At 41.7% G+C, this 26333-nt stretch overlaps 2 protein-coding genes across 3 annotated transcripts in view; one reads left to right on the top strand and one right to left on the bottom strand.

Moving 5' to 3' along the window:
- LOC121628730 (NACHT, LRR and PYD domains-containing protein 12-like) overlaps window positions 1–26333 on the bottom strand; it is a 354419-nt gene that overhangs the window by 268787 nt on the left and 59299 nt on the right. The gene's annotated exons all lie outside the window — the stretch shown is intronic.
- On the top strand, window positions 5327–11789 carry LOC121628746. Of its 2 annotated transcripts, XM_041968057.1 has the most exons (4): window positions 5327–5537; window positions 5626–5796; window positions 5953–6088; window positions 8484–10452. In XM_041968057.1, exon 4 carries the CDS (start codon window positions 8610–8612, stop codon window positions 10032–10034), a length of 1425 nt encoding a protein of 474 aa, XP_041823991.1. In that variant the 5' UTR covers window positions 5327–5537; window positions 5626–5796; window positions 5953–6088; window positions 8484–8609; the 3' UTR covers window positions 10035–10452. The 2 variants fall into 2 exon arrangements, 1 of the variants encoding a protein (XP_041823991.1); XR_006008239.1 differs by lacking the exon at window positions 8484–10452 and adding an exon at window positions 10990–11789 and having other exon boundaries at window positions 5626–6088.

The raw sequence follows: 26333 nt of genomic DNA, 5'->3' as shown, positions 1-26333 counted from the left end.
AAGTGTAATGTTTTACTGATGGATTTATGGGGCGCAAAGTGTAAAAGTTCAGTATAAAAGTTGTAGCTGACACATTTTCATTATTTATCTCACTTTTCTCACATTTAGCACATTTTTCCTACATTTTCCTACATTTAACATAACTTTTAACCACATGTATAATGGTCAAACATCTAAATCTAAATGTTAAATCTAAATCTAAATGTTATATGTTAAATCTAAATGTTAAATCTAAATCTAAATGTTATATGTTAATTCTAAATGTTAAATCTAAATCTAAATGTTATATGTTAAATCTAAATGTTAAATCTAAATCTAAATGTTAAATCTAAATCTAAATGTTTAAATCTAAATCTAAATGTTATATGTTAAATCTAAATGTTAAATCTAAATCTAAATGTTATATGTTAAATCTAAATGTTAAATCTAAATCTAAATGTTATATGTTAAATCTAAATGTTAAATCTAAATCTAAATGTTAAATCTAAATCTAAATGCTGAACCTAAATGTTTCGAATATATGCTAATTAACCCCGCCCCTTTTAGCCTCAACCAATAGGCTAGTAGGGAAACACTCTCGCGCGCACACACACTCACAGGCGCTCGCACACACGTCTTTACTGTGAATGTGTCGGTGGATGACCTGCGTGAAGCTGGCCCCCCACCCCACGCAAAACACAGCGGAAATGGTCTCGATCGTTTGTGCTGCGTTAGTGCTGGTTTGTGCTGAAAACATTTTCGTTTGTGCTGCTTTAGTTTTTAATATATTGTAGCGGTTCCATAGTGGTCCCACTAATGTTAAGAGTTGTGTTATTCTCCCATGGTTCTAGCCAATGTTATGAGTGTTAAAATGTTCGAGGGGCGGGGAAAAGGAGGGGGAGTAGTTTCTTTTCTTCTTCTTCTCTGCTCAAAAAGTTCTTGGAGGGAGAGCTGTTGTCAAGTGTACGGCGTGGTTACGGCCAACAGTAACCGTTATTGAGAGCAATAAAGCTGCCGTTCTTGGAGAAGCTTCCGACCTGTTCTTTACACGTCCGGCAGGACGTTACAATATTAAAACATGTTTTTAAGGTCACTGTAAGTTCATCCAGCCCCCCACATTGTCCAAATTGAACAAAAATGGTCTCGATCGTTTGTGCTGCGTTAGTGCTGGTTTGTGCTGAAAAAATCTTCGTTTGTGCTGCTTTGGTTTTTAAGATATAACAACCAACACATTCACAGTAAAGACGTGTGTGCGAGCGCCTGTGTGTGTGTGTGCGCGCGCGAGTGTTTCCCTACTAGCCTATTGGTTGAGGCTAAAAGGGGCGGGGTTAATTAGCATATATTCGAAACATTTAGGTTCAACATTTAGATTTAGATTTAGATTTAACATTTAGATTTAACATATAACATTTAGATTTAACATATAACATTTAGATTTAGATTTAACATTTAGATTTAACATATAACATTTAGATTTAACATATAACATTTAGATTTAGATTTAACATTTAGATTTAACATATAACATTTAGATTTAGATTTAACATTTAGATTTAACATATAACATTTAGATTTAGATTTAACATTTAGATTTAACATATAACATTTAGATTTAGATTTAACATTTAGATTTAACATATAACATATAACATTTAGATTTAACATTTAGATTTAACATATAACATTTAGATTTAGATTTAACATTTAGATTTAACATATAACATTTAGATTTAACATTTAGATTTAGATTTAACATTTAGATTTAACATATAACATTTAGATTTAGATTTAACATTTAGATTTAGATTTAACATTTAGATTTAACATATAACATTTAGATTTAGATTTAACATTTAGATTTAGATTTAACATTTAGATTTAACATATAACATTTAGATTTAGATTTAACATTTAGATTTAGATTTAACATTTAGATTTAACATATAACATTTAGATTTAGATTTAACATTTAGATTTAGATTTAACATTTAGATTTAACATATAACATTTAGATTTAGATTTAACATTTAGATTTAACATATAACATTTAGATTTAGATTTAACATTTAGATTTAGATTTAACATTTAGATTTAACATATAACATTTAGATTTAACATATAACATTTAGATTTAACATATAACATTTAGATTTAACATTTAGATTTAACATATAACATTTAGATTTAGATTTAAACATTTAGATTTAAACATTTAGATTTAGATTTAACATTTAGATTTAGATTTAACATTTAGATTTAACATATAACATTTAGATTTAGATTTAACATTTAGATTTAACATAACATTTAGATTTAGATTTAACATTTAGATTTAACATATAACATTTAGATTTAGATTTAACATTTAGATTTAGATGTTCTGTTTGACCATTATACATGTGGTTAAAAGTTATGTTAAATGTAGGAAAATGTAGGAAAAATGTGCTAAATGTGAGAAAAGTGAGATAAATAATGAAAATGTGTCAGCTACAACTTTTATACTGAACTTTTACACTTGGCGCCCCATATGGATTCACAGTTCTTATTGCAAAGCAAGGTATTCTGGGAAATTAAGTGCTGTCTTATAATTATCCACAGTGTTAAAGTTTTTATAATTACCTATATCGTCAATATTATTTAAAATCAGATCGTCATGGAAACGGAACGTTCCAGCTGCTACAAAAAGCGCGTGGAGAGTTTTAATCTCCCCTTTTCACTTGAGCTGAGAGTGGAGACAACCTGAGCGCTTAAGAGCACCTTAAGAGCAACTTGATACCGGAGCAAGACAGCTGCTGGAAGAGTTGGTGGACGGAGGAACTCACCGGACCAGCAGGTGAAGAGTTTGTGGACGGAGGAACTCACCGGACCGGCAGGTGAAGAGTTTGTGGACGGAGGATCTCACCGGACCGGCAGGTGTAGGTGGTGGACCGACCGGACTGTTTGGTTGGTTGTGAACTTGTTACAGGAACCGGAGAAAGAAGCAGAAGCTGCTGGAGAGGATGGCGTCTTACCGAGAGGACCGCTTCCTGGCTGGTATGTAAATCATGTTTGTTTTTCTTTTTTTTAAATAGTTTATTCTTAAACAAAATGTGGTAAACCTTAAATTTAAAGACGGGGACATTTTTCTTTAGTGTTATGAAAACAACAAATTGATGACAGTTGGTTTTGGGTGCTATAAATGAAGGGTTGGTTTGTGTATATTTAAATTCCCGGGAAATTAATGGTGCTTTCCCGGGTAAAACGTGTATTTCCCGGGAATTTTAATCGCATTGTCTTGATGTAGTAATCAAAAAGTCAGTTATTTTGAAAAGAAAGCGTGAATTGTGTTTCAGTCTTTCTTTTATTTATTTATTTAGTGTGTGTAAAAATGCTGTGAAAACACATTTTTTTGGTCACCATAGAAACAATGGGATTTTAAAAGTTTAAAAATTCAGAACGTGACGTTTTGACGGCAGCCTGAAGTTCTGAGCGTCAACTCGAGCCACCAATCAGCTGAGTTTACAAAGGTTACAGGCTCTTTGTTTAAAGCTCCAAGTTCATGTTGTTTCTGTCTCTCATCTGATTTACATCCTGTTTGGAGAAAAAAAACAGTGTTTTTGTGGCGAAAGCGTAATCACAGTAAACTTTTAAGATGAAAAATGATCCATTCTGCTTAAATGGATCATTTTCTGTCTCTAGAAGGATTTGTAACTGCGTGGATCATGTAGTTAAACTGCTTTCGCCACCACTGAATGCCAGTGTATCACATTCTGTTTTTACTTTGGGATTAACTGATGGATGTAATGGGTTGGTTGTGGTTGGGTCTCCATTAGTGAAATTTTAGTTCGGGTATTCAAGCCGGGCGTCGAGGTGAGTCCAGCTATATCTAGCCGGAACCGCTCAACCTCGCGCACCAGCTCAGGCTCCTTCCCTGCCAGAGAGGTGACATTCCACGTCCCTAGAGCTAGCTTCTGCAGTCGAGGATCAGACCACCAGGGTCCCCGCCTCTGGCAGCCGCCCAGCGCACAATGCACCCACACTTCGTCTGGTCCCTCCTCTAGACACCTGTTTGCTATGGGTGACCCTACCTGAGCCTGAGCCCCTGACAACATAGCCGCTGGGATCATCAGGACGCACAAACTCCTCCCCCACGATAAGTTGGCGGCTCAGGGAGGAGATTGTTTTAGTAAAAAAAAATGTATGACTTTAAAACCTGTAATTTGAGAGAGAAACATCTATACCTGGACTTTCGTCCTCACAGACGACTTCGACGGGGTCCCTGCGCTGGCGATCATCGATGGAGATGAAGGTAACCCTTTTCCTTTTGGTGAGGTTCTTGTTCTGAATGGGGTCCCCCAATTCTCTGACAGTGAGGAATCTGATCTTGATGTTGAGGAGTATTATGAGGTGCCTGATAGTTCAGAGTGGACAGATAGTAATGAAAGTCTTTCTGAGGACTCTGGGTACAGCAGCGTGTGCTCTGAGGAAGACGACGACCATATTCCACCTGAGTTTCCTCATCATGCTCCTCAACATCACATCACACCCCCAGAGGGAGACCTTCCTGACCGGCCACAGTTTTTGGTTTGTTCAGGAAGGATCTCTCCATTTGGCCTCTGGGATCTTCAGGAGAGCTTTGCAGAGGACTCTGATTCCTCAGCTTCTGTCCCTAGCTCCTCCCAAAAGAGGACGGGAATTGGTCCACTGCAAAGAGGCAGAGGGAGAGCTGCGAGGAGAGCCCTGGAGAGGAGCAGTCCTTTCCAGACTCGACTCCCTCAACCTCTGGCTTCAGCTCCCCCTTGAAGAGCAGGTGTGGCATCACTGACCTCACTGTGAAGAGACCTAGGTGGGACGATGACAGCGACTCTGACTAATCTTGTCAACTCCTTTATGCTGCAGGATCTGACAACTTTAGATCGGACAACTTTAGTTGCATAAACCATCAGTCATGGACTTCAGCAACAGGAAGGGGCTGAATGTTGCTTCTTCAGATGTGACTGTTTTCCATCTGGAGATCATTTTTTCTTCATTTGTATACGTGTATATTTCTATGTTTAACCTTTTGAGTCTTACAGGACTGGTGACGCCTCAGGTAGGTCTTGCAGCAGGGCTTTCCTTCATCTGGTCCCTGGATCAACTTTTGAAAACTTGCATCTGTAAGGGTTGTCAGAGCCTGAGCCCTGCACCAGGCCTGTTGATGTTATAATGTCAAATCTACTGATACCGTGAGTGTAGTAGGAAGAGGACCCAATGCTACGCTGAGGAGGCTGATGATCTGGACCTGATTCCTCCTCAACCCAGACATGAACAGAGGACCAGCTTTACCACCTGAGTTACCGCTGGACACAAAATGTGCAAAAAGGCCAGTAAAAGACTCTTTGTTGAGCAGAAAGTCTTCTAAACGATTAGAGTCAAATATACATAAAGTCGTATATTTTAGCTTACAGATGCTGTTTGTGTTTGTTAACTAAGTATTAAAGAACTGACAGATTTTTTTATTGACTTCTGTTTTACTGAGTGATCTTTGCTGGAAGAAGAGAGAAGTCCAGACCCAAAGAGGGACAGAGACAACATGTCAAGTAAGGCCTTCTGGTTTAACATTACAAACTTTATTTAAACCATTTTTGTGACATTATAGAAAATATTCCTGACTGTTTTTTGCTTTAGGTCATGATCCTGAGTGGACGTCCACAGAGCTTGAGTTGGTGACCCACGCGATCCAGTCCAGAGGACCAGAAATGGTTCCACCGACGTGTGAATCCTGGTTCCAGTCTGTCTCCTTTACATCCGTCCACATGACAGAAGGAGGAACCAGGATTCACACGATGTGTGAAGAAGGTGAGTTAGTGATTCTGTCCTGAACGTGTCCTACAATAATCTCAGATTAAACTGTAGAGAAAGTGTGTGTTAGCTGGAAATGTTGCATCTGTTTGTTCATTTACTGTCAGAGTCACTGATACAGTTTTTCTTCTTTGACTTCTTCGTTTCACTGAGGTGATCATGACTGAGATGACACACGGCCGTCGGCCCGAAGGACAAACAAGGTGGACCACAGAGACCCAACTTCCTGTTGTACATCCAAGGTTTCCATGGCGATGAAGAGCTCCCAGCCAGAAAGAAAGAACATGAAGTAAGTCCAAAGTCACCATGAGCTAAAGATAACACCGTCAAGTGTATTTAAATGATTTGATGACATTGTAGAAAATATTCATGGCTGTTTTTGGACTTTAGCTTATGACTGAGTGGACGTTGATATGGGAATATCTCATTTGTGTCCTAAAATGACCATCTGTATACTATTGGTGTTATATAACTGCTTGTTCCCAAGTGACCACCTGCATGTTATATTATTCTGCTTGTTTTGGGAACTGTGTAACTGCCTATCTTTGGAAGGGTGAGAAAAGGGTGTCTTGTAAATATGTTTACAAGACAGGATCTCAGGACTCATCCTCGCCTGTGGGAAGGACCGGCCATCCTCTCTCTCATGCGATGTTGTGTTTTTTCTAAATAAGTATAAAGACGGGGAAATCCCACATCTCGGTAGAGTCTGCTGCGGGTTACGTATACGAACGCCCAGCCGGGGTTTTCTAAGCCACTCTACCGGGACTGTTGGCTCTCCAGTCCGTGTCAAAGGTAGGGCAAGCTATGCTATGCTTATAAGGCTGAACCCATTGAGATGTAATGATGAGTGTCATGAGCTGCGGGGAATAAACCTGACACACTTATTCTAGCACTCTGACTTTGTGTGTTTCATCTGCCGACCACCACGAACCTCTAAAATCACAATTAATACATTATTGGCGTCACGAACAATTAATACATTGTAATTGATGTTATTTGGTGGCTGCAGAAATGTTTATGAAACATAATAAGAAGCCTCCCGCCGTGGAGCAATCTGATGTGCCAGGTTGGACTGGCGAATGGAGTGAAGTTGCGCTCTGTCTGCGGGACGGCGGTGGTCGTCCCGAGCCGTGGGGAGATGCTGTAAAGGACGGCTCTCTAGCGGCTGCATTGCCTGTGCTTAAAGAAATTGTTGTTCCTCCGACATCCCCGTTGGGGGGGATTCAGAGGCGTGCGTGGTTTTGTGCATCAGCATGGCGTGTATCGCAGGAGAAAAAAGAACAGTTGGAAACACAGCTGTCTTTAGCCAGGCAAGAAGTAATGAAAATGCAGGCAGAGAAAGACGCACTGAATCACTGTTTGAACAAAGCTTTGGTGGGATTGGCTCAGACTCGGTGGCAAATGCGGAGGAGACCGCCCCGCCGTACTGACCCTGCCAAAGTCCGTACCGTGGCTGCACGGGTACGGGAGGATGCTAGTTGGGATCCCATGAAGTGGGATGAGGATGTCTGGGACGAGGCTGAAGGGTTAGACTGGTATCAGGCAAAACCAGTGACCCGTCGTCGCCAGACTGAGGATATGGCTCAGTTAATGATGAGGGCAGGAGTGTTTCTGGGAACGGCTGATGCATGGGCTGATATGAATGTGCCCAAATCAGTACGGGATCAGCTGATAAAAACCAGTCCTCCACATTACAGACCCCTGGTGTTGACATTAATGTTAAATGCTGTAGACAGACCTGCTTCTGCTGTACAAGGGATGAGAATTAGAAAATCTGGCAGATGGATTTTACTGGACCATTGCCAGTCTCACAGAACTGTAAATATGCATGTACTGCTGTAGATACTTATTCTGGAGTATTGATAGTTCACCCCTGTAAATTTAGTAATCAAAAGGCAACGTTATGGGAAAACCATGTAGAATGGATTTATCACATTCCATATCACCCACAAGCAGCAGGGTTAGACAGAATAAAAAATAGAAGTAAAAGTGGAATAAAAATAGAAATAAAATAAAGATAGAAATCCAGAGTGGATTGGCAGATAAAGTGCAGTGGCAAGATGATGACTATGTAAATAAAGGATGTGCAAAGATGATACAGAATGTTGAATGATGTGCAAAGGATACAAATATTGTATAATTATATGATATATAGTATCAGAGCGACAGTTATAGGTTGCAGTAAGTGGTTGACTTAGTCCAGTTGTGTGATCGTGGCTCTGGCAGAGGTAGATGAGTTATGAGTTAATTGAAAGACTAAATGGATTATTAAAATCCTCACTGAGGAAAGCCTCAGGTGATAATAGTTTAGATAATTGGAAGCGCAATTTACCAGAGGTGGTTAAACAAATTAATAACAGACCCCTTGCAGAAGGAGTGACACCACTCACTCAAATGGTCATGGTGCGAAAGTGTTAAAATGTGGAAAAAACAAAATGATGCTAAATTCCACTGCGAGCCACGGCTCAGCAGGTTTTGGACCTGACAAGTAAATATAGCTGCTGAACCGTTTGTGGTCACTAAAGGTGACAAAATAGCTCAGCTGGTAATAAAACCATGTAATATGACAATGGTGCAAGAAATAACAACACCACAGGTGTTTACTACTAGAGGTCAAGGGGGATTTGGATTTAAAAGACTAATGCTGTGTGCTATATTCTTCTGAAGTCATGTGTCTCTTTCAGCCTGGTGTGCCTGGTGGATGTCTGAGTGGGAGTGGAGGAGATTGATCGGAAGATCCAATAAGGAGGGGACGCAGAAGGATCCTCGCTAGGGCCCGCCTGAGACCTGGTGGTGCTGCCTGCTGGGGCATGCTGCTAGCTGCCCTCACTGTCACTGCGATGACCCCCCACCAGTCGATGGAGGAAGTGGTTCAGTTTCGAATGGGCTGGAGGAACGCAACAACAATGAGGCCTGTTACATTGCCAATTTATCAGTTAAGAAATGCTACAACCATAGATAATCGGACTAACCCTTTTATTTACCCAGTGGACGCATTGCCAAAGGAACTAGTAATTAAAAATCATACAGCTCCACTGGTGACGACCTGCCAGGAAAAAGCACACGCTGTGGTTCGAACAGGAGAAATCACTTGGACAATGTTGCCCAACACTGGAAATAAAGCTAGCCAGGCCGTTCATCGCCTGGGGAACTGGATGCCGGTCCCTATAGGACCCCAAAAAGAGACTGCAATCATTTTACAACAACAGTTGAAATGGCAAACTAGATTGTTTAATGACACTGCCGATGTTTTAATAAATGTAACCAAAGCTATTGATGCAACTGTGTGTGGTTTACAGGTGATATATTCCCGACTACAGGAGGAGAGGTTTGTACGGGTAATAACTACACCTAACCCAAATGAATGGAGACGATTGTTTGATATATCTGATGCTTTATGGTTACAAATAAAACCTGAACAGACTCGATGTAATATGACCATGTGTACAGTAAGTTGGATACAGTGGAATGTTACTCAAGTAATCACCATCTGTAAGTTTCAGGTATTACCATTGATCGTACATAATAAGTATATGTTTTTGAGAACTCACGGTGAATGGTTTAGTCCCCAAACCAATCACACGTATGACCTGACGGACTGTGAAACTACTGATCGAGGCCAAGCCTGCCTCTTATCTAAAGGGTATAGAAATCCATGCTTTACAGGAGACACGGCACTGTGTGAATGGTTTATAGAACCAGCTAGCGACATGCTATGGCAAGTGGGCCCCAACACCCTTTGCGTAGCTACTACTCACAACCATACTCAGTTGCCTACTGTACCGTTCTCAGGTTGTTTAAAAGGTTTACACCTATGGCATTGGCACAATGTAACTTACAGGTTGACTAACTTTACCACAGAATCTCATCTGACGGCTGTCCAGTGGAAAGTGTTACACCTACCATGGCGAATTTCTCTGGAGCGTTTCCAAAGTGTACTGTCTCGCTCCCGTGATCTTAAAGATATTATGTCTAGCCATTCTCAGAATGTTACCCGTGCCTTAGTAACAACTCTAGTTAACCGGGAACAGGTTTTGCATGCAGCAAGGATGGTGGAGATGGACAGTGCTCATCACTGGTGGGACATTTTTTCAGGAATGTCTGTCACCGCTAGAACATATGTAGCTCCACCATTATTGATTCTTGTGGCTATTTTATGTGTATTGACGCTATGCAATGTATTAACATGTCTTTATATACGCCGGATTAAACAACGATTGTCTAGGACCATATGATGCACATACATATTTTAGCAGAAGATGGACCTTATGGAACGATGTGTTATCATGTAACTGTGGATACAGATACTGATGTAGATCAGTTCACTTATATGCACTGGAGTAATCAAGATCGATGGGTGCACAATGATGTATTTGCCACGCGAATGGAGTTGTTAGATTTCGTGTGTCATTGGGTCAATACTATCTGCCAGGAGTATCAACATGCTCCTGGCCATACTGAAGATGATGATGTTATCTGGGAAGGTGAAGGTTTTATGAATTAAGGCCATTTTAGGCCAGAGGTGGAATGATATGGGAATATCTAATTTGTGTCCTAAAATGACCATCTGTATACTATTGGTGTTATATAACTGCTTGTTCCCAAGTGACCACCTGCATGTTATATTATTCTGCTTGTTTTGGGAACTGTGTAACTGCCTATCTTTGGAAGGGTGAGAAAAGGGTGTCTTGTAAATATGTTTACAAGACAGGATCTCAGGACTCATCCTCGCCTGTGGGAAGGACCGGCCATCCTCTCTCTCATGCGATGTTGTGTTTTTTCTAAATAAGTATAAAGACGGGGAAATCCCACATCTCGGTAGAGTCTGCTGCGGGTTACGTATACGAACGCCCAGCCGGGGTTTTCTAAGCCACTCTACCGGGACTGTTGGCTCTCCAGTCCGTGTCAAAGGTAGGGCAAGCTATGCTATGCTTATAAGGCTGAACCCATTGAGATGTAATGATGAGTGTCATGAGCTGCGGGGAATAAACCTGACACACTTATTCTAGCACTCTGACTTTGTGTGTTTCATCTGCCGACCACCACGAACCTCTAAAATCACAATTAATACAGACGTCCACTATATTGTATTGAAGTTAAATTCAACATTATGTTGGTTAAAACTTTATAAATTCTGTTTGTATAAATCCTGAGAATTTACATCTTTCTTCTCATTTCCACTTTCCTCAGAGCTCCTGATGGTGGACGTCAACACATCCCAGGAAGCTTCAGCAGCGCCGCCATCCCCTGAACACACTCCTGCACCAAACCTGCTCCCAGACCCTAAACCAGGGATTCAACCCGCCGCGATGATGAAGAGCATCCTAAACCCAGCTGCACCAAGAAGCAACAAAGACCCTCTGAACATCTGCTGGCCTCCATCTGCAGAAATCAGCAGGCTGTACAGAGACACTGCTCTGGATGAGACCTTGGCCTCACGCTGCCTCAGGACGGTGAGGAAGATCCCGGAGGACTCATCTCCTGCTCACCGTGCGCTTGAACTGCAGTCAGGCCGACGTTACCGAACAATCCAAACCAGGACCGCCGCATCTTTTACACAACAGTCAGAACTCTCAAATAAAACCATGAGATTAGTGAAAACATGTTAAAACTCAGCTTAACTTCTGAACGTCTGTGTTCAACATCATGTGTGTAAAACTGATGATTTTAAAATGCTTTAATCTTACTTTTAACTTGTTTTTAATGCTGTGCATTTAACTTGGTTAACTTGCATTTACATGTGTATGAAATGCTTTTTAAGTACTATCATGTATTTTAGTCGTTCGTATTGGGTTTCTATTTCTTATTTAATGTTTAAAAGTGTACATACCAGCTATTGTGTGCCAACCTGATTTTGTTGTAATTATCTGCAATGATAATTAAATGTTATTCTTAAAGATGTTACTGAAACGATGCGTTTGATGAACAGCTGACCTGAACTTTTTACAATTTACTGGTTTTGGATTCAATAAAAAGGATCTAAATGGAAACTTCTCTGTTCTGTGAAATCTTTTACTTTAATTAACAAACATCTGTTAGAAGATGGTCACATGTTTACTTAAACTGAAACAACTTCAGCTAACAAACTATTGTAAAAGGATTTTTACTTGAACTTTAAAAACTCATCTAAAGAAGAGGAGACTCTCAGCTGGATGGAGCTGCACCTTCAGTCCTCACGGAGGCCCAATCTGATTCCAGCCCACTTGAATCAGATGTCATCTGCATGTCATTAAGCTCTGCAGAGGCCTGGTAACACACCGGTCATTTCATTCAGGTGTGATGGAGAAGGGATGCATCTAAAAGCTGCAGGATAGTGGATCTCGAGGACCGGACTTGGGCACCCCTGCTCTAAAGTAAATGTCCGAAATGTTGGATAGAGCAAGGTATTCTGGGAAATTAAGTGCTGTCTTATAATTATCCACAGTGTTAAAGTTTTTATAATGATCTATTTTGTAAAGAATGTTTTTAATTAGAGATGTGACGTTCATGAACGAATCGATTCTTTTGAACGACTCTTAAATGAACGATTCACAGCTGTGAGCCGTTCATTTGTGAGCCATTCTTTTAATATACAAATTTTTGACACTGCCTTCATCAAATCAAACTTTATTTGTAGCACTTTTCATGCCATAGGCAACACAAAGTTCTTTACATGACTAAAAACACAAGAATAAAAACACTCAATAAAATCTTTCACACAGTCACATGCACACACTTATACACACACACACCAGCCCACCCTTCCATCTAAAAATGACTGAATGAATAGATACATGAATAAATAAGTAAATAAGAAGTAGTACAATAAAATAACATTAGTGACATCACAGAAGTCTGATGTCCTGATGTCTAACACGCTCCATTCATGTGAAGCATCTGTGGGCAGAGAGTATTGTTTGGAAACAAATACTGTGAGTTCTATCCAAAATATTTACTAGAATTTGCACTGACTGCTCTGGTTTATCCTTTTATATCTATATTTTTCCTATAATTTTTTTAAATCTTGTATAGTAGATTTCATATCGGTACATATTTTGATTGTTTGTCATTCTTATATATTGTGAAATTTTGTAAGATATTGTGAGAACGAGCCAGTCTTTTGAATGGCTCTTTGAAAGGAACGGCTCCTCAAGATCCGGCTCCCTTCAAAGAGCCATAAATCCCATCTCTATTTTTAATGTTAATTTGTGGTTATAAAAAAGCCTATTTACTATCTTAAAGTATTGTGTACACAAAGGCCATATAATTATATTTGTATGAAATTCATCTCATACACATAAATAATAAATACTGTGAAGCTTCTTTCTTAAATATACTTCAATTATACTATTAGATGCTGGTGGTGGTTTCCTTTCCTGTACTGTCCTTTTCATTCATGGTGCCAAATTTAAAATTCAAAGAGGGCAGAACTTTATGACATCGTCTACTTGTTAACATGACACATGAATTGAAGCAGAAAACTCAAATTTATAGCACAGCAATAAAAAAAAAGGTTAAATTTCAGCTGAATCTGCATCTCCCATGAGCCTTTGCGGTCGGGATATGTTGAGTTTTGAAAATAGCCCCGTCCTCTCTGACAGAAACGTAACATGTTGAGTTTTCTTTGCTAATCATTGATATTACACTGGACAAAACTATTAGAAAAAACTTATTTGTTTTTTTAATGAGACACTGTTATATAAAACATAAAATGATAATTAGTCACTACTAAATAGTTTATATTCAAACAAAATGTGGACTAAGAGTGTGGAGTCACTGTGTCAAGTAAAACAAGCGCACCCTGAAGAAGGTGAGGACGATTTGCTCGAATTAGCTCGTATTCTATTGGCTGGAGGAGGTTTGACAGACAGCTCTTTCTGCAACCCAAGAGAGAGGAAAGAATATCCAAGAGCAGAAGTTTTGAGTGCGAAGAGAACATGTCTGAGTGTGAGGGAAAGAGACCAAGTCTGAGCGCAGAGTTTTGAAAGGAAGAACAATATATTTGAAAGCAAGAGGGACTTTCTGAGTGTGAGAGCAGAGTTTTGAGAGTGAGCAGGATGATATTTGAGTGTGAAAACCAGAAATCTTGCTCTCAAAGCAAACTATTGGTCTCTTGATTAAAGATAGGAAAATACCCCCATAGAAGGGTCGTTTCCTTCTGTCTGTGATGTTTTTGTCTCCTTTCTTCTTTCCCTTTTGCATCTTTTTACTGTTTTCCATCTTTTTCTGTCCCCTACGGCCAGGTCCAGCAAGATTACATAGATTCCGTGATTCAAAGTAAATAAATAAATAAATAAATTAATCAGATTATCAAGAGGAGCCTTACCCATAGGCCTCCCCTTGGCAGAGCAAATTTGTTCAGCACGATACAGCAACCAGATTATCATTTTGCTTGCTATGATGCTGGACAGGAAAAGTATAAAAAAAAGAAAAAAAAGAGTGAGAGCTCAAATATGTTATTGGCAGAAATTTCAGCTGAACACAGTGTTTACACATGTTTAATTTTGAAACTGTTGTCAAATGAGAACTCAAATGTTTTAGTTACACATCTGAGATGCACTCAAATGTTTTATTTTTGTTTCCAAAGTTAGTGCTATGTTGACATTTGTAGTCTCATATTGAGATTTACTTTATATTTAGGCCCGAGCACCGAAGGCGGTGCGAAGGCCTGTTGTAATTGCTCCGTTTTTTCCTTATTAGGCCCGAGCACCGAAGGCGGTGCGAAGGCCTATTGTAATTGCTCCGTTTCTTCCTTATTAGGCCCGAGCACCGACGGCGGTGCGAAGGCCTGTTGTAATTGCTCCGTTTTTTCCTTATTAGGCCCGAGCACCGAAGACGGTGCGAAGGCCTGTTGTAATTGCTCCGTTTTTTCCTTATTTAGGCCCGAGCACCGAAGGCGGTGCGAAGGCCTGTTGTAATTGCTCCGTTTTTTCCTTATTCTTCTTCTTCTTCTTCTTATTATTATTCTTCTTCTTAAACATTGGAGGCATTTTTGGGGACCTGAACATGTATGAAAACGCGCCTATTTTTGTGTACCCCCCCAAAGGAATGCGAAAAATTTGATATTTTGGGGTGCTTGGGACTGTTCGGGCAAAATTGAATGAGAGCGCCACCTATTTAATATGCCCCGCCACTGCACGTCATCAATCTTCATGAAAATCGTTACATATATTCTAAATCTTCGGGTGAACAAAAAATCCTCTTGGAGCAACAGCCTACAACCAACAGGAAGTCAGCCATTTTGGGTCAAAGTCGCCATTTTGGCGTTTTACTGACATTTTCAAAATCTATCTCCTCCTAGAGATTTCATCGTACCGCTACCAAAATAGCTCAGGATGTCCAGAAGGCATGTGTCTTTAAAAGTTATTGAAAGTTTTCTAATAGGAGTAAGGGCATGAAGGGGGCGGGGCCTCAAAGGTTGACATCTCGCCATGAAAAACGAAAGTAAAATAACTTCCACATAAAACAATATATCTGAACCAAAATGGCCATGTATGATGCCAGTCACATTCTGAACACAACTACATGTCAATATATGGGTTATGAATTGGCCACGCCCCCTGGCGACAGGAAGTGATGGTTGTTACTCAGAGACCCAGTTATTTGACGTTTTGGACACAACCAGGTCCAAACTGGGTCAGACAGCAGAAAACAAGTTGGTGATGATATCCAGTGAAAACTGTTGCTCTGCGCTGCAGGGCGAGACCGTGGCGCCATGGTGAACTTTGATAAGACGCCATGACATCATAAATCAGTATAAATCCCTCAATTCTTATCCAATCCCCATCAGACTTGCAGGGATTAATCAGGATCCGGCCCTGAACAGATCCTTATGACCAATTCCAGACTAGCCCTAAGCCCCGCCCACTTTCAACAGGAAGTGCTTTTTTTCAGACGCCAGGGTCCATCTACTCAGGAATGAAACTTACGCACTTGAAAGTGCTTCACAACACGTCAAACCCTTTCATGATACCACAATAAAAATCTCAAGTTCCTTCGTCAAACGTAACCTTGGCGAATAGTGGTCCGACGCCATCAAACAGGAAGTACTTGTAACTGACCCATTGTAACGTTGATCTCCACCAAACTCGGCAGAGAGGACCGCGGTCAGGCCAGGAACTCAGCCACATTGACATATGCTGCAAAAATTGTAATACGGCTCTATAGCGCCCCCTACAAATATTTAATTGATCATATCTGCCCACTGCATTGACCAATATGGCTGAAATCCGGTATATTGATAGAACTTGGAAGGATGTACAATAAAGCCTCTTGGACCTATATGATAACTTCAACAGGAAGTCGGCCATTTTGAAAAAATTGTCATTTCCGGGGTCATTTTTGCATGTTTCTTTGCCTTGCATTTGAACGAACTCCGACAGATTTTATTGTATTTACCTCAAACTCAGCCTGAACACTCCAGAGGCATGCGTGGTCAAAAGTTATTGAAAATTTTCTAATAGGAGGTGGCGTTCAGCGGCGGCGCCTCATCAAGTTTTGATGTTTCGCCATCAAGCACGGAATCCATTATTTCTGAAATACAACACTCATTTTGTACCAAACTGCACATGTTTCACTTCAGTTCCATGCCGACCACATCTACATGTCCAGATGTTGTCATCTGGACATTGCTCAACGCTGCATGGCGAGACCGTGGCGCCATGACAAGGTTGGATAAGATGCCATGACATCATTGTTGAGTGTAAATCCCTCAATTTTCATCCAATCAGCATCACACTTGCACTGATAGATCAGAGTCTGCTCCTTAACAGATACATGTAACTACTTCTGGTCTTGACCTAAGCCCCGCCCACTTGAAACAGGAAGTGCCTTTTTCCTGCAGCAGGTTCCCTCTCGTCAGGGATTAACCTCACACACTCAAAAGTGCTTGGGATCAGGTCAAACCCTTTCATGATATTAGAGAAAAAAAAGCTCAAGTTTGTTCCTCAAGCAAAACATGGTGAATGGCGTCCACCGCAATGAAACAAGAAGTACTTGTAACTGACCCAATGTACTCCTGATCTCCACCGAACTCGGCAGGGAGGACAGTGGTCAGACCTGGAACTGATTCAAATACACATATGCTGGTTATGTGGCTCTATAGCGCCCCCTGTAAATATTTTATCTATCAGCTCCAACCACTGCTTTGAACGACACGATGAAATGTGGCATATTTATGTAACATGCCAGGACAAACAAAAAAGTCTCTTCATGTCCTGATGTTCTCAACACCATAGCCCGGCCCCCTGGGAACAGGGAGTCCCATAATTTTAACCCTTTATCCTCTGTATAACTAATTCAAACTCATTAATATCATCCTTCATGAACTTATTGTTGAAACTATCACTGACTTCTTACAGCAGCATGATTAAAATGGATTCCTGTGATGGATTAAATCATTCGCCATTATACAGGAAGTGGCACAAACCCTGCTGTCAGTTGACCAATTGAGCTAATATTTTCCTGTTCTCAATAGAGTTCCAACCTGAACATGGTTCTACATTAAAACAACTTTACCACCACCTAGTGGCCACGTGGAATTTTCCTCTTGATGAAATCATACTCCAGTTTGTGGGAATTCAACACAGGTTGTAAGAAATAAGGTCATGAATGGTTCAGATGTCATCACTGGACAGGCTGAGTTGCAAGTTGATCCTCTCATGCCGACAATCGCCTCTTGATGGAGATAAACTCTGGAAGAATGGGTATATGGCTGTGGGCGAGAGCGGCCGCGCTGCTGGAGGGAGGTTGCTAGGTGATGGGGCGGTGCAATAGGCCGAAGCGGCGCCAGAGGTGCGAGGGCCTCCAACGCTGCTTGCAGCTTTAATCTTCTTCTTCTTCTTCTTCTTCTTATTATTCTTCTTCTTAAACATTGGAGGCATTTTTGGGGACCTGAACATGCATGAAAACGCGCCTATTTTTGTGTACCCCCCCAAAGGAATGCGAAAAATTTGATATTTTGGGGTGCTTGGGACTGTTCGGGCAAAATTGAATGAGAGCGCCACCTATTTAATATGCCCCGCCACTGCACGTCATCAATCTTCATGAAAATCGTTACATATATTCTAAATCTTCGGGCGAACAAAAAATCCTCTTGGAGCAACAGCCTACAACCAACAGGAAGTCGGCCATTTTGGGTCAAAGTCGCCATTTTGGCGTTTTACTGACATTTTCAAAATCTATCTCCTCCTAGAGATTTCATCGTACCGCTACCAAAATAGCTCAGGATGTCCAGAAGGCATGTGTCTTTAAAAGTTATTGAAAGTTTTCTAATAGGAGAAAGGGCATGGAGGGGGTGGGGCCTCAAAGTTTGATGTCTCGCCGTGAAGAACGAAAGTGATATAACTTCCACATAAAACATTGTATCTGAACCAAAATGGCCATGTATGATGCCAGTCCCATCCTGAACACAGCTACATGTCAATTTTTAGGTTATGAATTGGCCACGCCCCCTGCTGACAGGAAGTCATGGTTTTTAGTCGAAGACCCACTTATCTCACGTTTTGCACACAACCATGTCCAAACTGGGTCAGACAGCAGAAAACAAGTTGGTGATGATATCCAGTGAAAACTGTTGCTCTACGCTGAAGGGCGAAACCGTGGCGCCATGGTGAACTTCGATAAGACGCCATGACATTATAAATCAGTATAAATCCCACAATTCTGATCCAATCCCCGTCAGACTTGCTGAGATTAATCAGTGTCTGGCCCTGAACAGATCCATATGACCAATTCCAGACTAGCCCTAAGCCCCGCCCACTTTCAACAGGAAGTGCTTTTTTTCAGACGCCGGGGTCCATCTCCTCAGGAATGAAACTTACACACTTGAAAGTGCTTCACAACAGGTCAAACCCTTTCATGATACCACAAGAAAAATCTCAAGTTCCGTCGCCAAACGTAACCATGGCGAATAGTGGTCCGACGCCATAAAACAGGAAGTACTTGTAACTGACCCACTGTACGGTTGATCTCCACCAACCTTGGCAGGAAGGAGCGCAGTCAGGTCGGGAACACAGCCGCATTGACATATGCTAGAAAAATTGCAATATGGCTCTATAGCGCCCCCTAAAAATATTTAATTGATCATATCTGCCCACTACATTGAGCGATATGGCTGAAATCCAGTATATTGATAGAACTTGGAAGGATGTACAAAAAAGTCTCTTGGACCTATATGATAACTTTAACAGGAAGTCGGCCATTTTGAAAAAAGTGTCATTTTTAGGGTCATTTTTGTATGTTTCTTTGCCTTGCATTTGAACGAACTCCTCCTACAGATTTTATTGTATTTACCTCAAACTCAGTCTGAACACTCCAGAGGCATGATTGGTCAAAAGTTATTGAAAATTTTCTAATAGGAGATGGCGTTCATTGGCGGCGCCTCATCAAGTTTTGATGTTTCGCCATCAAGCACGGAATCCATTATTTCTGAAATACAACACTCATTTTGTACCACACTACAAATGTTTCACTTCAGTTCCATGCCGACCACATCTACATGTCCAGATGTTGTCATCTGGACATTGCTCAACGCTGCATGGCGAGACCGTGGCGCCATGACAAGGTTCGATAAGACGCCATGACATCATTATTGAGTATAAATCCCTCAATTTTCATCCAATCGGCATCACACTTGCACTGATTAATCAGAGTCTGCTCCTTAACAGATTCATGTAACTACTTCTGGTCTTGGCCTAAGCCCCGCCCACTTGAAACAGGAAGTGCCTTTTTCCTTCAGCGGGTTCCCTCTCATCAGGGATTAACCTCACACACTCAAAAGTGCTTGAGATCAGGTCAAACCCTTTCATGATATTAGAGAAAAAAAACCTCAAGTTCCTTCCTCAAGCAAAACATGGCAAATGGCGTCCACCGCCATGAAACAGGAAGTACTTGTAACTGACCCAATGTTCTCCTGATCTCCACCAAACTTGGCAGGAAGGACAGTGGTCAGGCCTGGAACTGATTCAAATACACATATGCTGGTAATATGGCTCTATAGCGCCCCCTGTAAATATTTAATCTATCAGCTCCAACCACTGCTTTGAACGACATGGTAAAATGTGTCATATTTATGTAACATACCAGGACAAACAAAAAAATTTCTTCATGTCCTGATGTTCTCAACACCATAGCCCCACCCCCTGGGAAAAGGAAGTCCCACCATTTTAACCCTTTATCCTCTGTAAAACTATTTCTAACTCATTAATATCATCCTTCATGAACTCATGGTTGAAAATATGACTGCTTTCTTACAGCAGCATGATTAAAATGGCTTCCTGTGACGGTTTAACTCATTCACCATTATACAGGAAGTGGCTCTAGACCAATTAAGCTAATATTTTCCTCTTCTCACATTAAAACAACTTTAGCATCTCCTAGTGGCCACGTTGAATTTTCCTCTTGATGAAATCATGCTCCAGTTTGTGGGAATTCAACACAGTTTGTAAGAAACAAGGTCATGAATGCTTCAGATGTCATCACTGGAAAGGCTGAGTTGCAAGTTGATCCTCTCATGAGAAAAATCACCTCTTGATTGGAGATAAACTCTGGAAGAATGGGTATATGGCTGTGGACGATAGCGGCTGTGCTGCTGGAGGGAGGTTGCGGGGTGAAGGGGCGGTGCAATAGGCCGAAGCGGCGCCAGAGGTGCGAGGGCCTCCAACGCTGCTTGCAGCTTTAATTAGGCCCGAGCACCGACGGCGGTGCGAAGGCCTATTGTAATTGCTCCGTTTTTTCCTTATTAGGCCCGAGCACCGAAGGCGGTGCGAAGGCCTATTGTAATTGCTCCGTTTCTTCCTTCTTCTTCTTCTTCTTCTTCTTCTTCTTCTTAAACATTGGAGGCATTTTTGGGGACCTGAACATGCACGAAAACGCGCCTATTTTTGTGTACCCCCCCAAAGGAATGTGAAAAATTTGATATTTTGGGGTGCTTGGGACTGTTCGGGCAAAATTGAATGAGAGCGCCACCTATTTACGATGCCCCGCCACTGCACGTCATCAATCTTTATGAAAATTGCTATAAATATTCTAAATGTTCAGGCGAACAAAAAATCCTCTTGGAGCAACAGACTAAAACCAACAGGAAGTCGGCCATTTTGGGTCAAAGTCGCCATTTTGGCGTTTTACTGACATTTTCAAAATCTATCTCCTCCTAGAGATTTTATCGTACCGCTACCAAAATAGCTCAGGATGTCCAGAAGGCATGTGTCTTTAAAAGTTATTGAAAGTTTTCTAATAGGAGAAAGGGCATGGAGGGGGTGGGGCCTCAAATTTTGATGTGTCGCCGTGAAGAACGAAAGTGATATAGCTTCCACATAAAACAATGTATCTGAACCAAAATGGCCATGTATGATGCCAGTCCCATCCTGAACACATCTACATGTCAATATTTGGGTTATGAATTGGCCACGCCCCCTGGCGACAGTAAGTCATGGTTTTTACTTGGAGACCCTCTTATCTGACGTTTTGAACACAACCAGGTCCAAACTGGGTCAGACAGCAGAAAACAAGTTGGTGATGATAACCAGTGAAAACTGTTGCTCTATGCTGCAGGGCGAGACCGTGGCGCCATGGCGAACTTTGATAAGACGCCATGACATCATAAATCACTATAAATCCCTCAATTCTGATCCAATCCCCATCAGACTTGCAGGGATTAATCAGGGTCCGGCCCTGAACAGATTCATATCACCAATTCCGGTCTAGCCCTAAGCCCCGCCCACTTCCAACAGGAAGTGCTTTTTTTCAGACGCAGGGGTCCATCTCCTCAGGAATAAAACGTGCACACTTGAAAGTACTTCACAACAGGTCAAACCCTTTCATGATACCACAATAAAAATCTCAAGCTCCTTCGCCAAACGTAACCATGGCGAATAGCGGTCCGACGCCATCAAACAGGAAGTACTTGTAACTGACCCATTGTACTGCTGATCTACACCAAACCTGGCAGGGAGGAGCGCGGACCAGCCGAGAACTCAGCCACATTGACATATGTTGGAAAAATTGCAATATGGCTCTATAGCGCCACCTACAAATATTTAATTGATCATATCTGCCCACTACATTGACTGATATGGCTGAAATCCAGTATATTGATAGAACTTGGAAGGATGTACAAAAAAGCCTCTTGGACCTATATGATAACTTCAACAGGAAGTCAGCCATTTTGAAAAAAGTGTCATTTTTGGGGTCATTTTTGCATGTTTCTTTGCCTTGCATTTGAACGAACTCCTCCTACAGATTTTATCGTATTTACCTCAAACTCAGTCTGAACACTCCAGAGGCATGCGTGGTCAAAAGTTATTGAAAATTTTCTAATAGGAGGTGGCGTTCAGCGGCGGCGCCTCATCAAGTTTTGATGTTTCGCCAACAAGCACGGAATCTATTATTTCTGCAATACAACACTCATTCTGTACCAAACTGCATATATTTCTCTTCACTTCCATGCCGACCACATCTACAAGTCCTGATGTTGTCATCTGGACATTGCTCAACGCTGCATGGCGAGACCGTGGCGCCATGACAAGGTTGGATAAAACGCCATGACATCATTATTGAGTATAAATCCCTCAATTTTCATCCAATCAGCATCACACTTGCACTGATTAATCAGAGTCTGCTTCTTAACAGATATATGTAATTACTTCTGGTCTTGGCCTAAGCCCCGCCCACTTGAAACAGGAAGTGCCTTTTTCCTGCAGCAGGGTCCCTCTCGTCAGGGATTAACCTCACACACTCTACAGTGCTTCAGATCAGGTCAAACCCTTTCATGATATAAGAGAAAAAAAAACCTCAAGTTCCTTCCTCAAGCAAAACATGGCAAATGGCGTCCACCGCCATGAAACAGGAAGTACTTGTAACTGACCCAATGTACTCCTGATCTCGACCAAACTTGGCAGGGAGGACAGTGGTCAGGCCTGGAACTGATTCAAATACACATATGCTGGTAATATGGCTCTATAGCGCCCCCTATCAATATTTAGTCTATCAGCTCCACCCACTGCTTTGAACGACATAGTAAAATGTGGCATATTTATATAACATGCCAGGACAAACAAAAAAGCCACTTCATGTCCTGATGTTCTCAACACCATAGCCCTGGGAAAAGGAAGTCCCACCATTTTAACCCTTTATCCTCTGTATAACTAATTCTAACTCATTAATATCATCCTTCATGAACTCATGGTTGAAAATATGACTGACTTCTTACAGCATCATGATTAAAATGGCTTCCTGTGATGGTTTAAATCATTCGCCATTATACAGGAAGTGGCACTAACCCTGCTGTCAGTTGACCAATTGAGCTAATATTTTCCTGTTCTCATTAGAGTTCCAATCTGAACATGGTTGTACATTAAAAGAACTTTACCACCACCTAGTGGCCACGTGGAATTTTCCTCTTGATGAAATCATGCTCCAGATTGTGGGAATTCAACACAGTTTGTAAGAAACAAGGTCATGAATGCTTCAGATGTCATCACTGGACAGGCTGACGTGCAAGTTGATCTTCTGATGAGGAAAATCACCTCTTGATGGAGATAAACTCTGGAAGAATGGGTATATGGCTGTGGGCAAGAGAGGCTGTGTTGCTGGAGGGAGGCTCTTGGCCGATGGGGCGGTGCAATAGGCCGAAGCGGCGCCAGAGGTGCGAGGGCCTCCAACGCTGCTTGCAGCTTTAATTAGGCCCGAGCACCGACGGCGGTGCGAAGGCCTGTTGTAATTGCTCCGTTTTTCCTTATTCTTATTATTATTCTTCTCAAAAGTAAATCGCATGGTAGGGGACCTGAACATGCGCGGAAACGCGCCTAGTTTTGCGTACCCCCCCAAAGGAATGCGAAAATTTACGTTTTGTCGTGTGCTCGGGACTGTTTGGGCAAAATTGAACGAGAGCGCCACCTATTTATGTTGCCCCGCCACTGCACATCATCAATCTTCATGAAATTCGCTACACATATTCTAAATGCATGGGCGAACAAAAAATCCTCTTGGAGTAATGCCCTAAAGCAAACAGGAAGTCGGCCATTTTGGGTCAAAGTCGCCATTTTGGCGTTTTGCTGACATATTCAAAATCTATCTCCTCCTAGAGATTTTATCATATCGCGACCAAAAAAGCTTAGGACGTCCAGAAGGCATGTGTCTTTAAAAGTTATTGAAAGTTTTCTAATAGGAGAAAGGGCATGGAGGGGGCGGGGCCTCAAAGTTAGACGTCTCGCCGTGAAGAACGAAAGTGATATAACTTCCACATAAAACAATATATCTGAACCAAAATGGCCATGTATGATGCCAGTCCCATCCTTAACACATCTACATGTCAATATTTGGAATATGAATCGGCCACGCCCCCTGGCGATAGGAAGTCATGGTTTTTACTCGAAGACCCACTTATCTCACGTTTTGGACACAACCAGGTCCAAACTGGGTCAGACAACAGAAAACAAGTTGGTGATGATATCCGGTGAAAACTGTTGCTCTATGCTGCAGGGCGAGACCGTGGCGCCATGGCGAACTTCGATAAGACGCCATGACATCATAAATCACTATAAATCCCTCAATTCTGATCCAATCCCCATCAGACTTGCAGAGATTACTCAGGGTGTAGCTCTGAATAGATCTGTATGACCAATACCGGTCCAGCCCTAAGCCCCGCCCACTTCCAACAGGAAGTGCTTTTTTTCACACGCAGGGATCCATCTTCTCAGGAATGAAACTTACACACTTGAAAGTGCTTCACAACAGGTCAAACCCTTTCATGAAACCACAAGAAAAATCTCAAGCTGATTTGCCAAACGTAACCATGGCGAATAGCGGTCCGACGCCATCAAACAGGAAGTACTTGTGACTGACCCATTGTAATGTTGAGCTTCACCAAACTCACAACGAAAGAGTGTGGTCAGAGAAGGAACTCAGCCACATTAACATCTGCTGGAAAAATTGCAATATGGCTCTATAGCGCCCCCTACAAATATTGCATTGATCTTAACTGCCCACTACATTGACCGATATGGTTGAAATCCACAACACTGATAGAACTTGGAAGGATGTACAAAAAAGCCTCTTGGACCTATATGATATCTTCAACAGGAAGTCGGCCATTTTGTAAAAATTGTCATTTTGGTGGTCATTTTTGCATGTTTCTTTGCCTTGCATTTGAACGAACTCCTCCTACAGATTTTATCGTACTTACCTCAAACTATGTCTGAACACTCCAGAGGCATGTGTGGTCAAAAGTTATTGAAAATTTTCTAATAGGAAGTGGCGTTCAGCGGCGGCACCTCATCAAGTTTTGATGTTTCGCCATCAAGCATGTAATCCATTATTTCTGAAATACAACACTCATTCTGTAGCAAACTGCAAATGTTTCACTTCAGTTCCATGCCAACCACAACTACAAGTCCTGATGTTGTCATCTGGACATTGCTCAATGCTGCATGGCGAGACCGTGGCGCGATGACAAACTTGGATAAGACGCCACAATATCATTAGTCAGTATAAATACCTCAGTTTTCATGCCATCACCATCATACTTACAGTGATTAATCAGGGTCTGCTCCTGAGCAGAAACATAGAACTACTTCTGATCTTGGCCTAAGCCCCGCCCACTTGATAGAGGTAGTGCCTTTGTCAGACACTGGGGTCCCGCTCATCAGGGATTAACCTCAGACACTCTACAGTGCTTCAGATCAGGTCAAACCCTTTCATGACACTACAGAAAAAAAACCATAAGTTCCGTTGTCAAGCAAAACCATGGCGAATGGCGTCCACCGCCATGAAACAGGAAGTACTTGTAACGGACCAAATGTACTCCTGTTCTCCACCAAACTCGGCAGGGAGGACAGTGGTCAGGCCTGGAAGTGATTCAAATAGACATATGCTGGTTATTTGGCTCTATAGCGCCCCCTATGGTTATATCATTCGCCATGAAACAGGAAGTGGCTCTAGCTCTGCTGTCAGTTGACCAGTTGAACTGATATTTTCCTGTTCTCATTAGAGTTCCAACCTGAACATGGTTCTACATGAAAACGACTATAGCGCCACCTAGTGGCCACATGGAATTTTCCTCTTGCTAACATCATGCTCCGGTTTGTGGGAATTCAACACAGTTTGTTTGAAACAAGGTCATGAATGCTTTAGATGTCATGACTGCTCAGGCTGAGGTGCAAGTTCATCTTCTGATGAGGAAAATCACCTCTTGATGGAGATAAACTCTGGAAGAATGGGCATAAGGCTTTGGGCGAGTGCAGTCGTGCTGCAGGAGGGAGGTTGCAGGGTGAAGGGGGCGGTGCAATAGGCCGAAGCGGCGCCAGAGGTGCGAGGGCCTCCAACGCTGCTTGCAGCTTTAATTCTTATTATTATTCTTCTCAAAAGTAAATCGCATGGTAGGGGACCTGAACATGCGCGGAAACGCGCCTAGTTTTGCGTACCCCCCCAAAGGAATGCGAAAATTTACGTTTTGTCGTGTGCTCGGGACTGTTTGGGCAAAATTGAACGAGAGCGCCACCTATTTATGTTGCCCCGCCACTGCACATCATCAATCTTCATGAAATTCGCTACACTAT

This window comes from Melanotaenia boesemani, chromosome 18 (genome assembly GCF_017639745.1).
Source record: "Melanotaenia boesemani isolate fMelBoe1 chromosome 18, fMelBoe1.pri, whole genome shotgun sequence".
NCBI lineage: Eukaryota > Metazoa > Chordata > Actinopteri > Atheriniformes > Melanotaeniidae > Melanotaenia > Melanotaenia boesemani.
The sequence above is the reverse complement of the archived record's forward strand: the minus strand, read 5'-3'. Positions and strand labels throughout refer to the sequence as shown.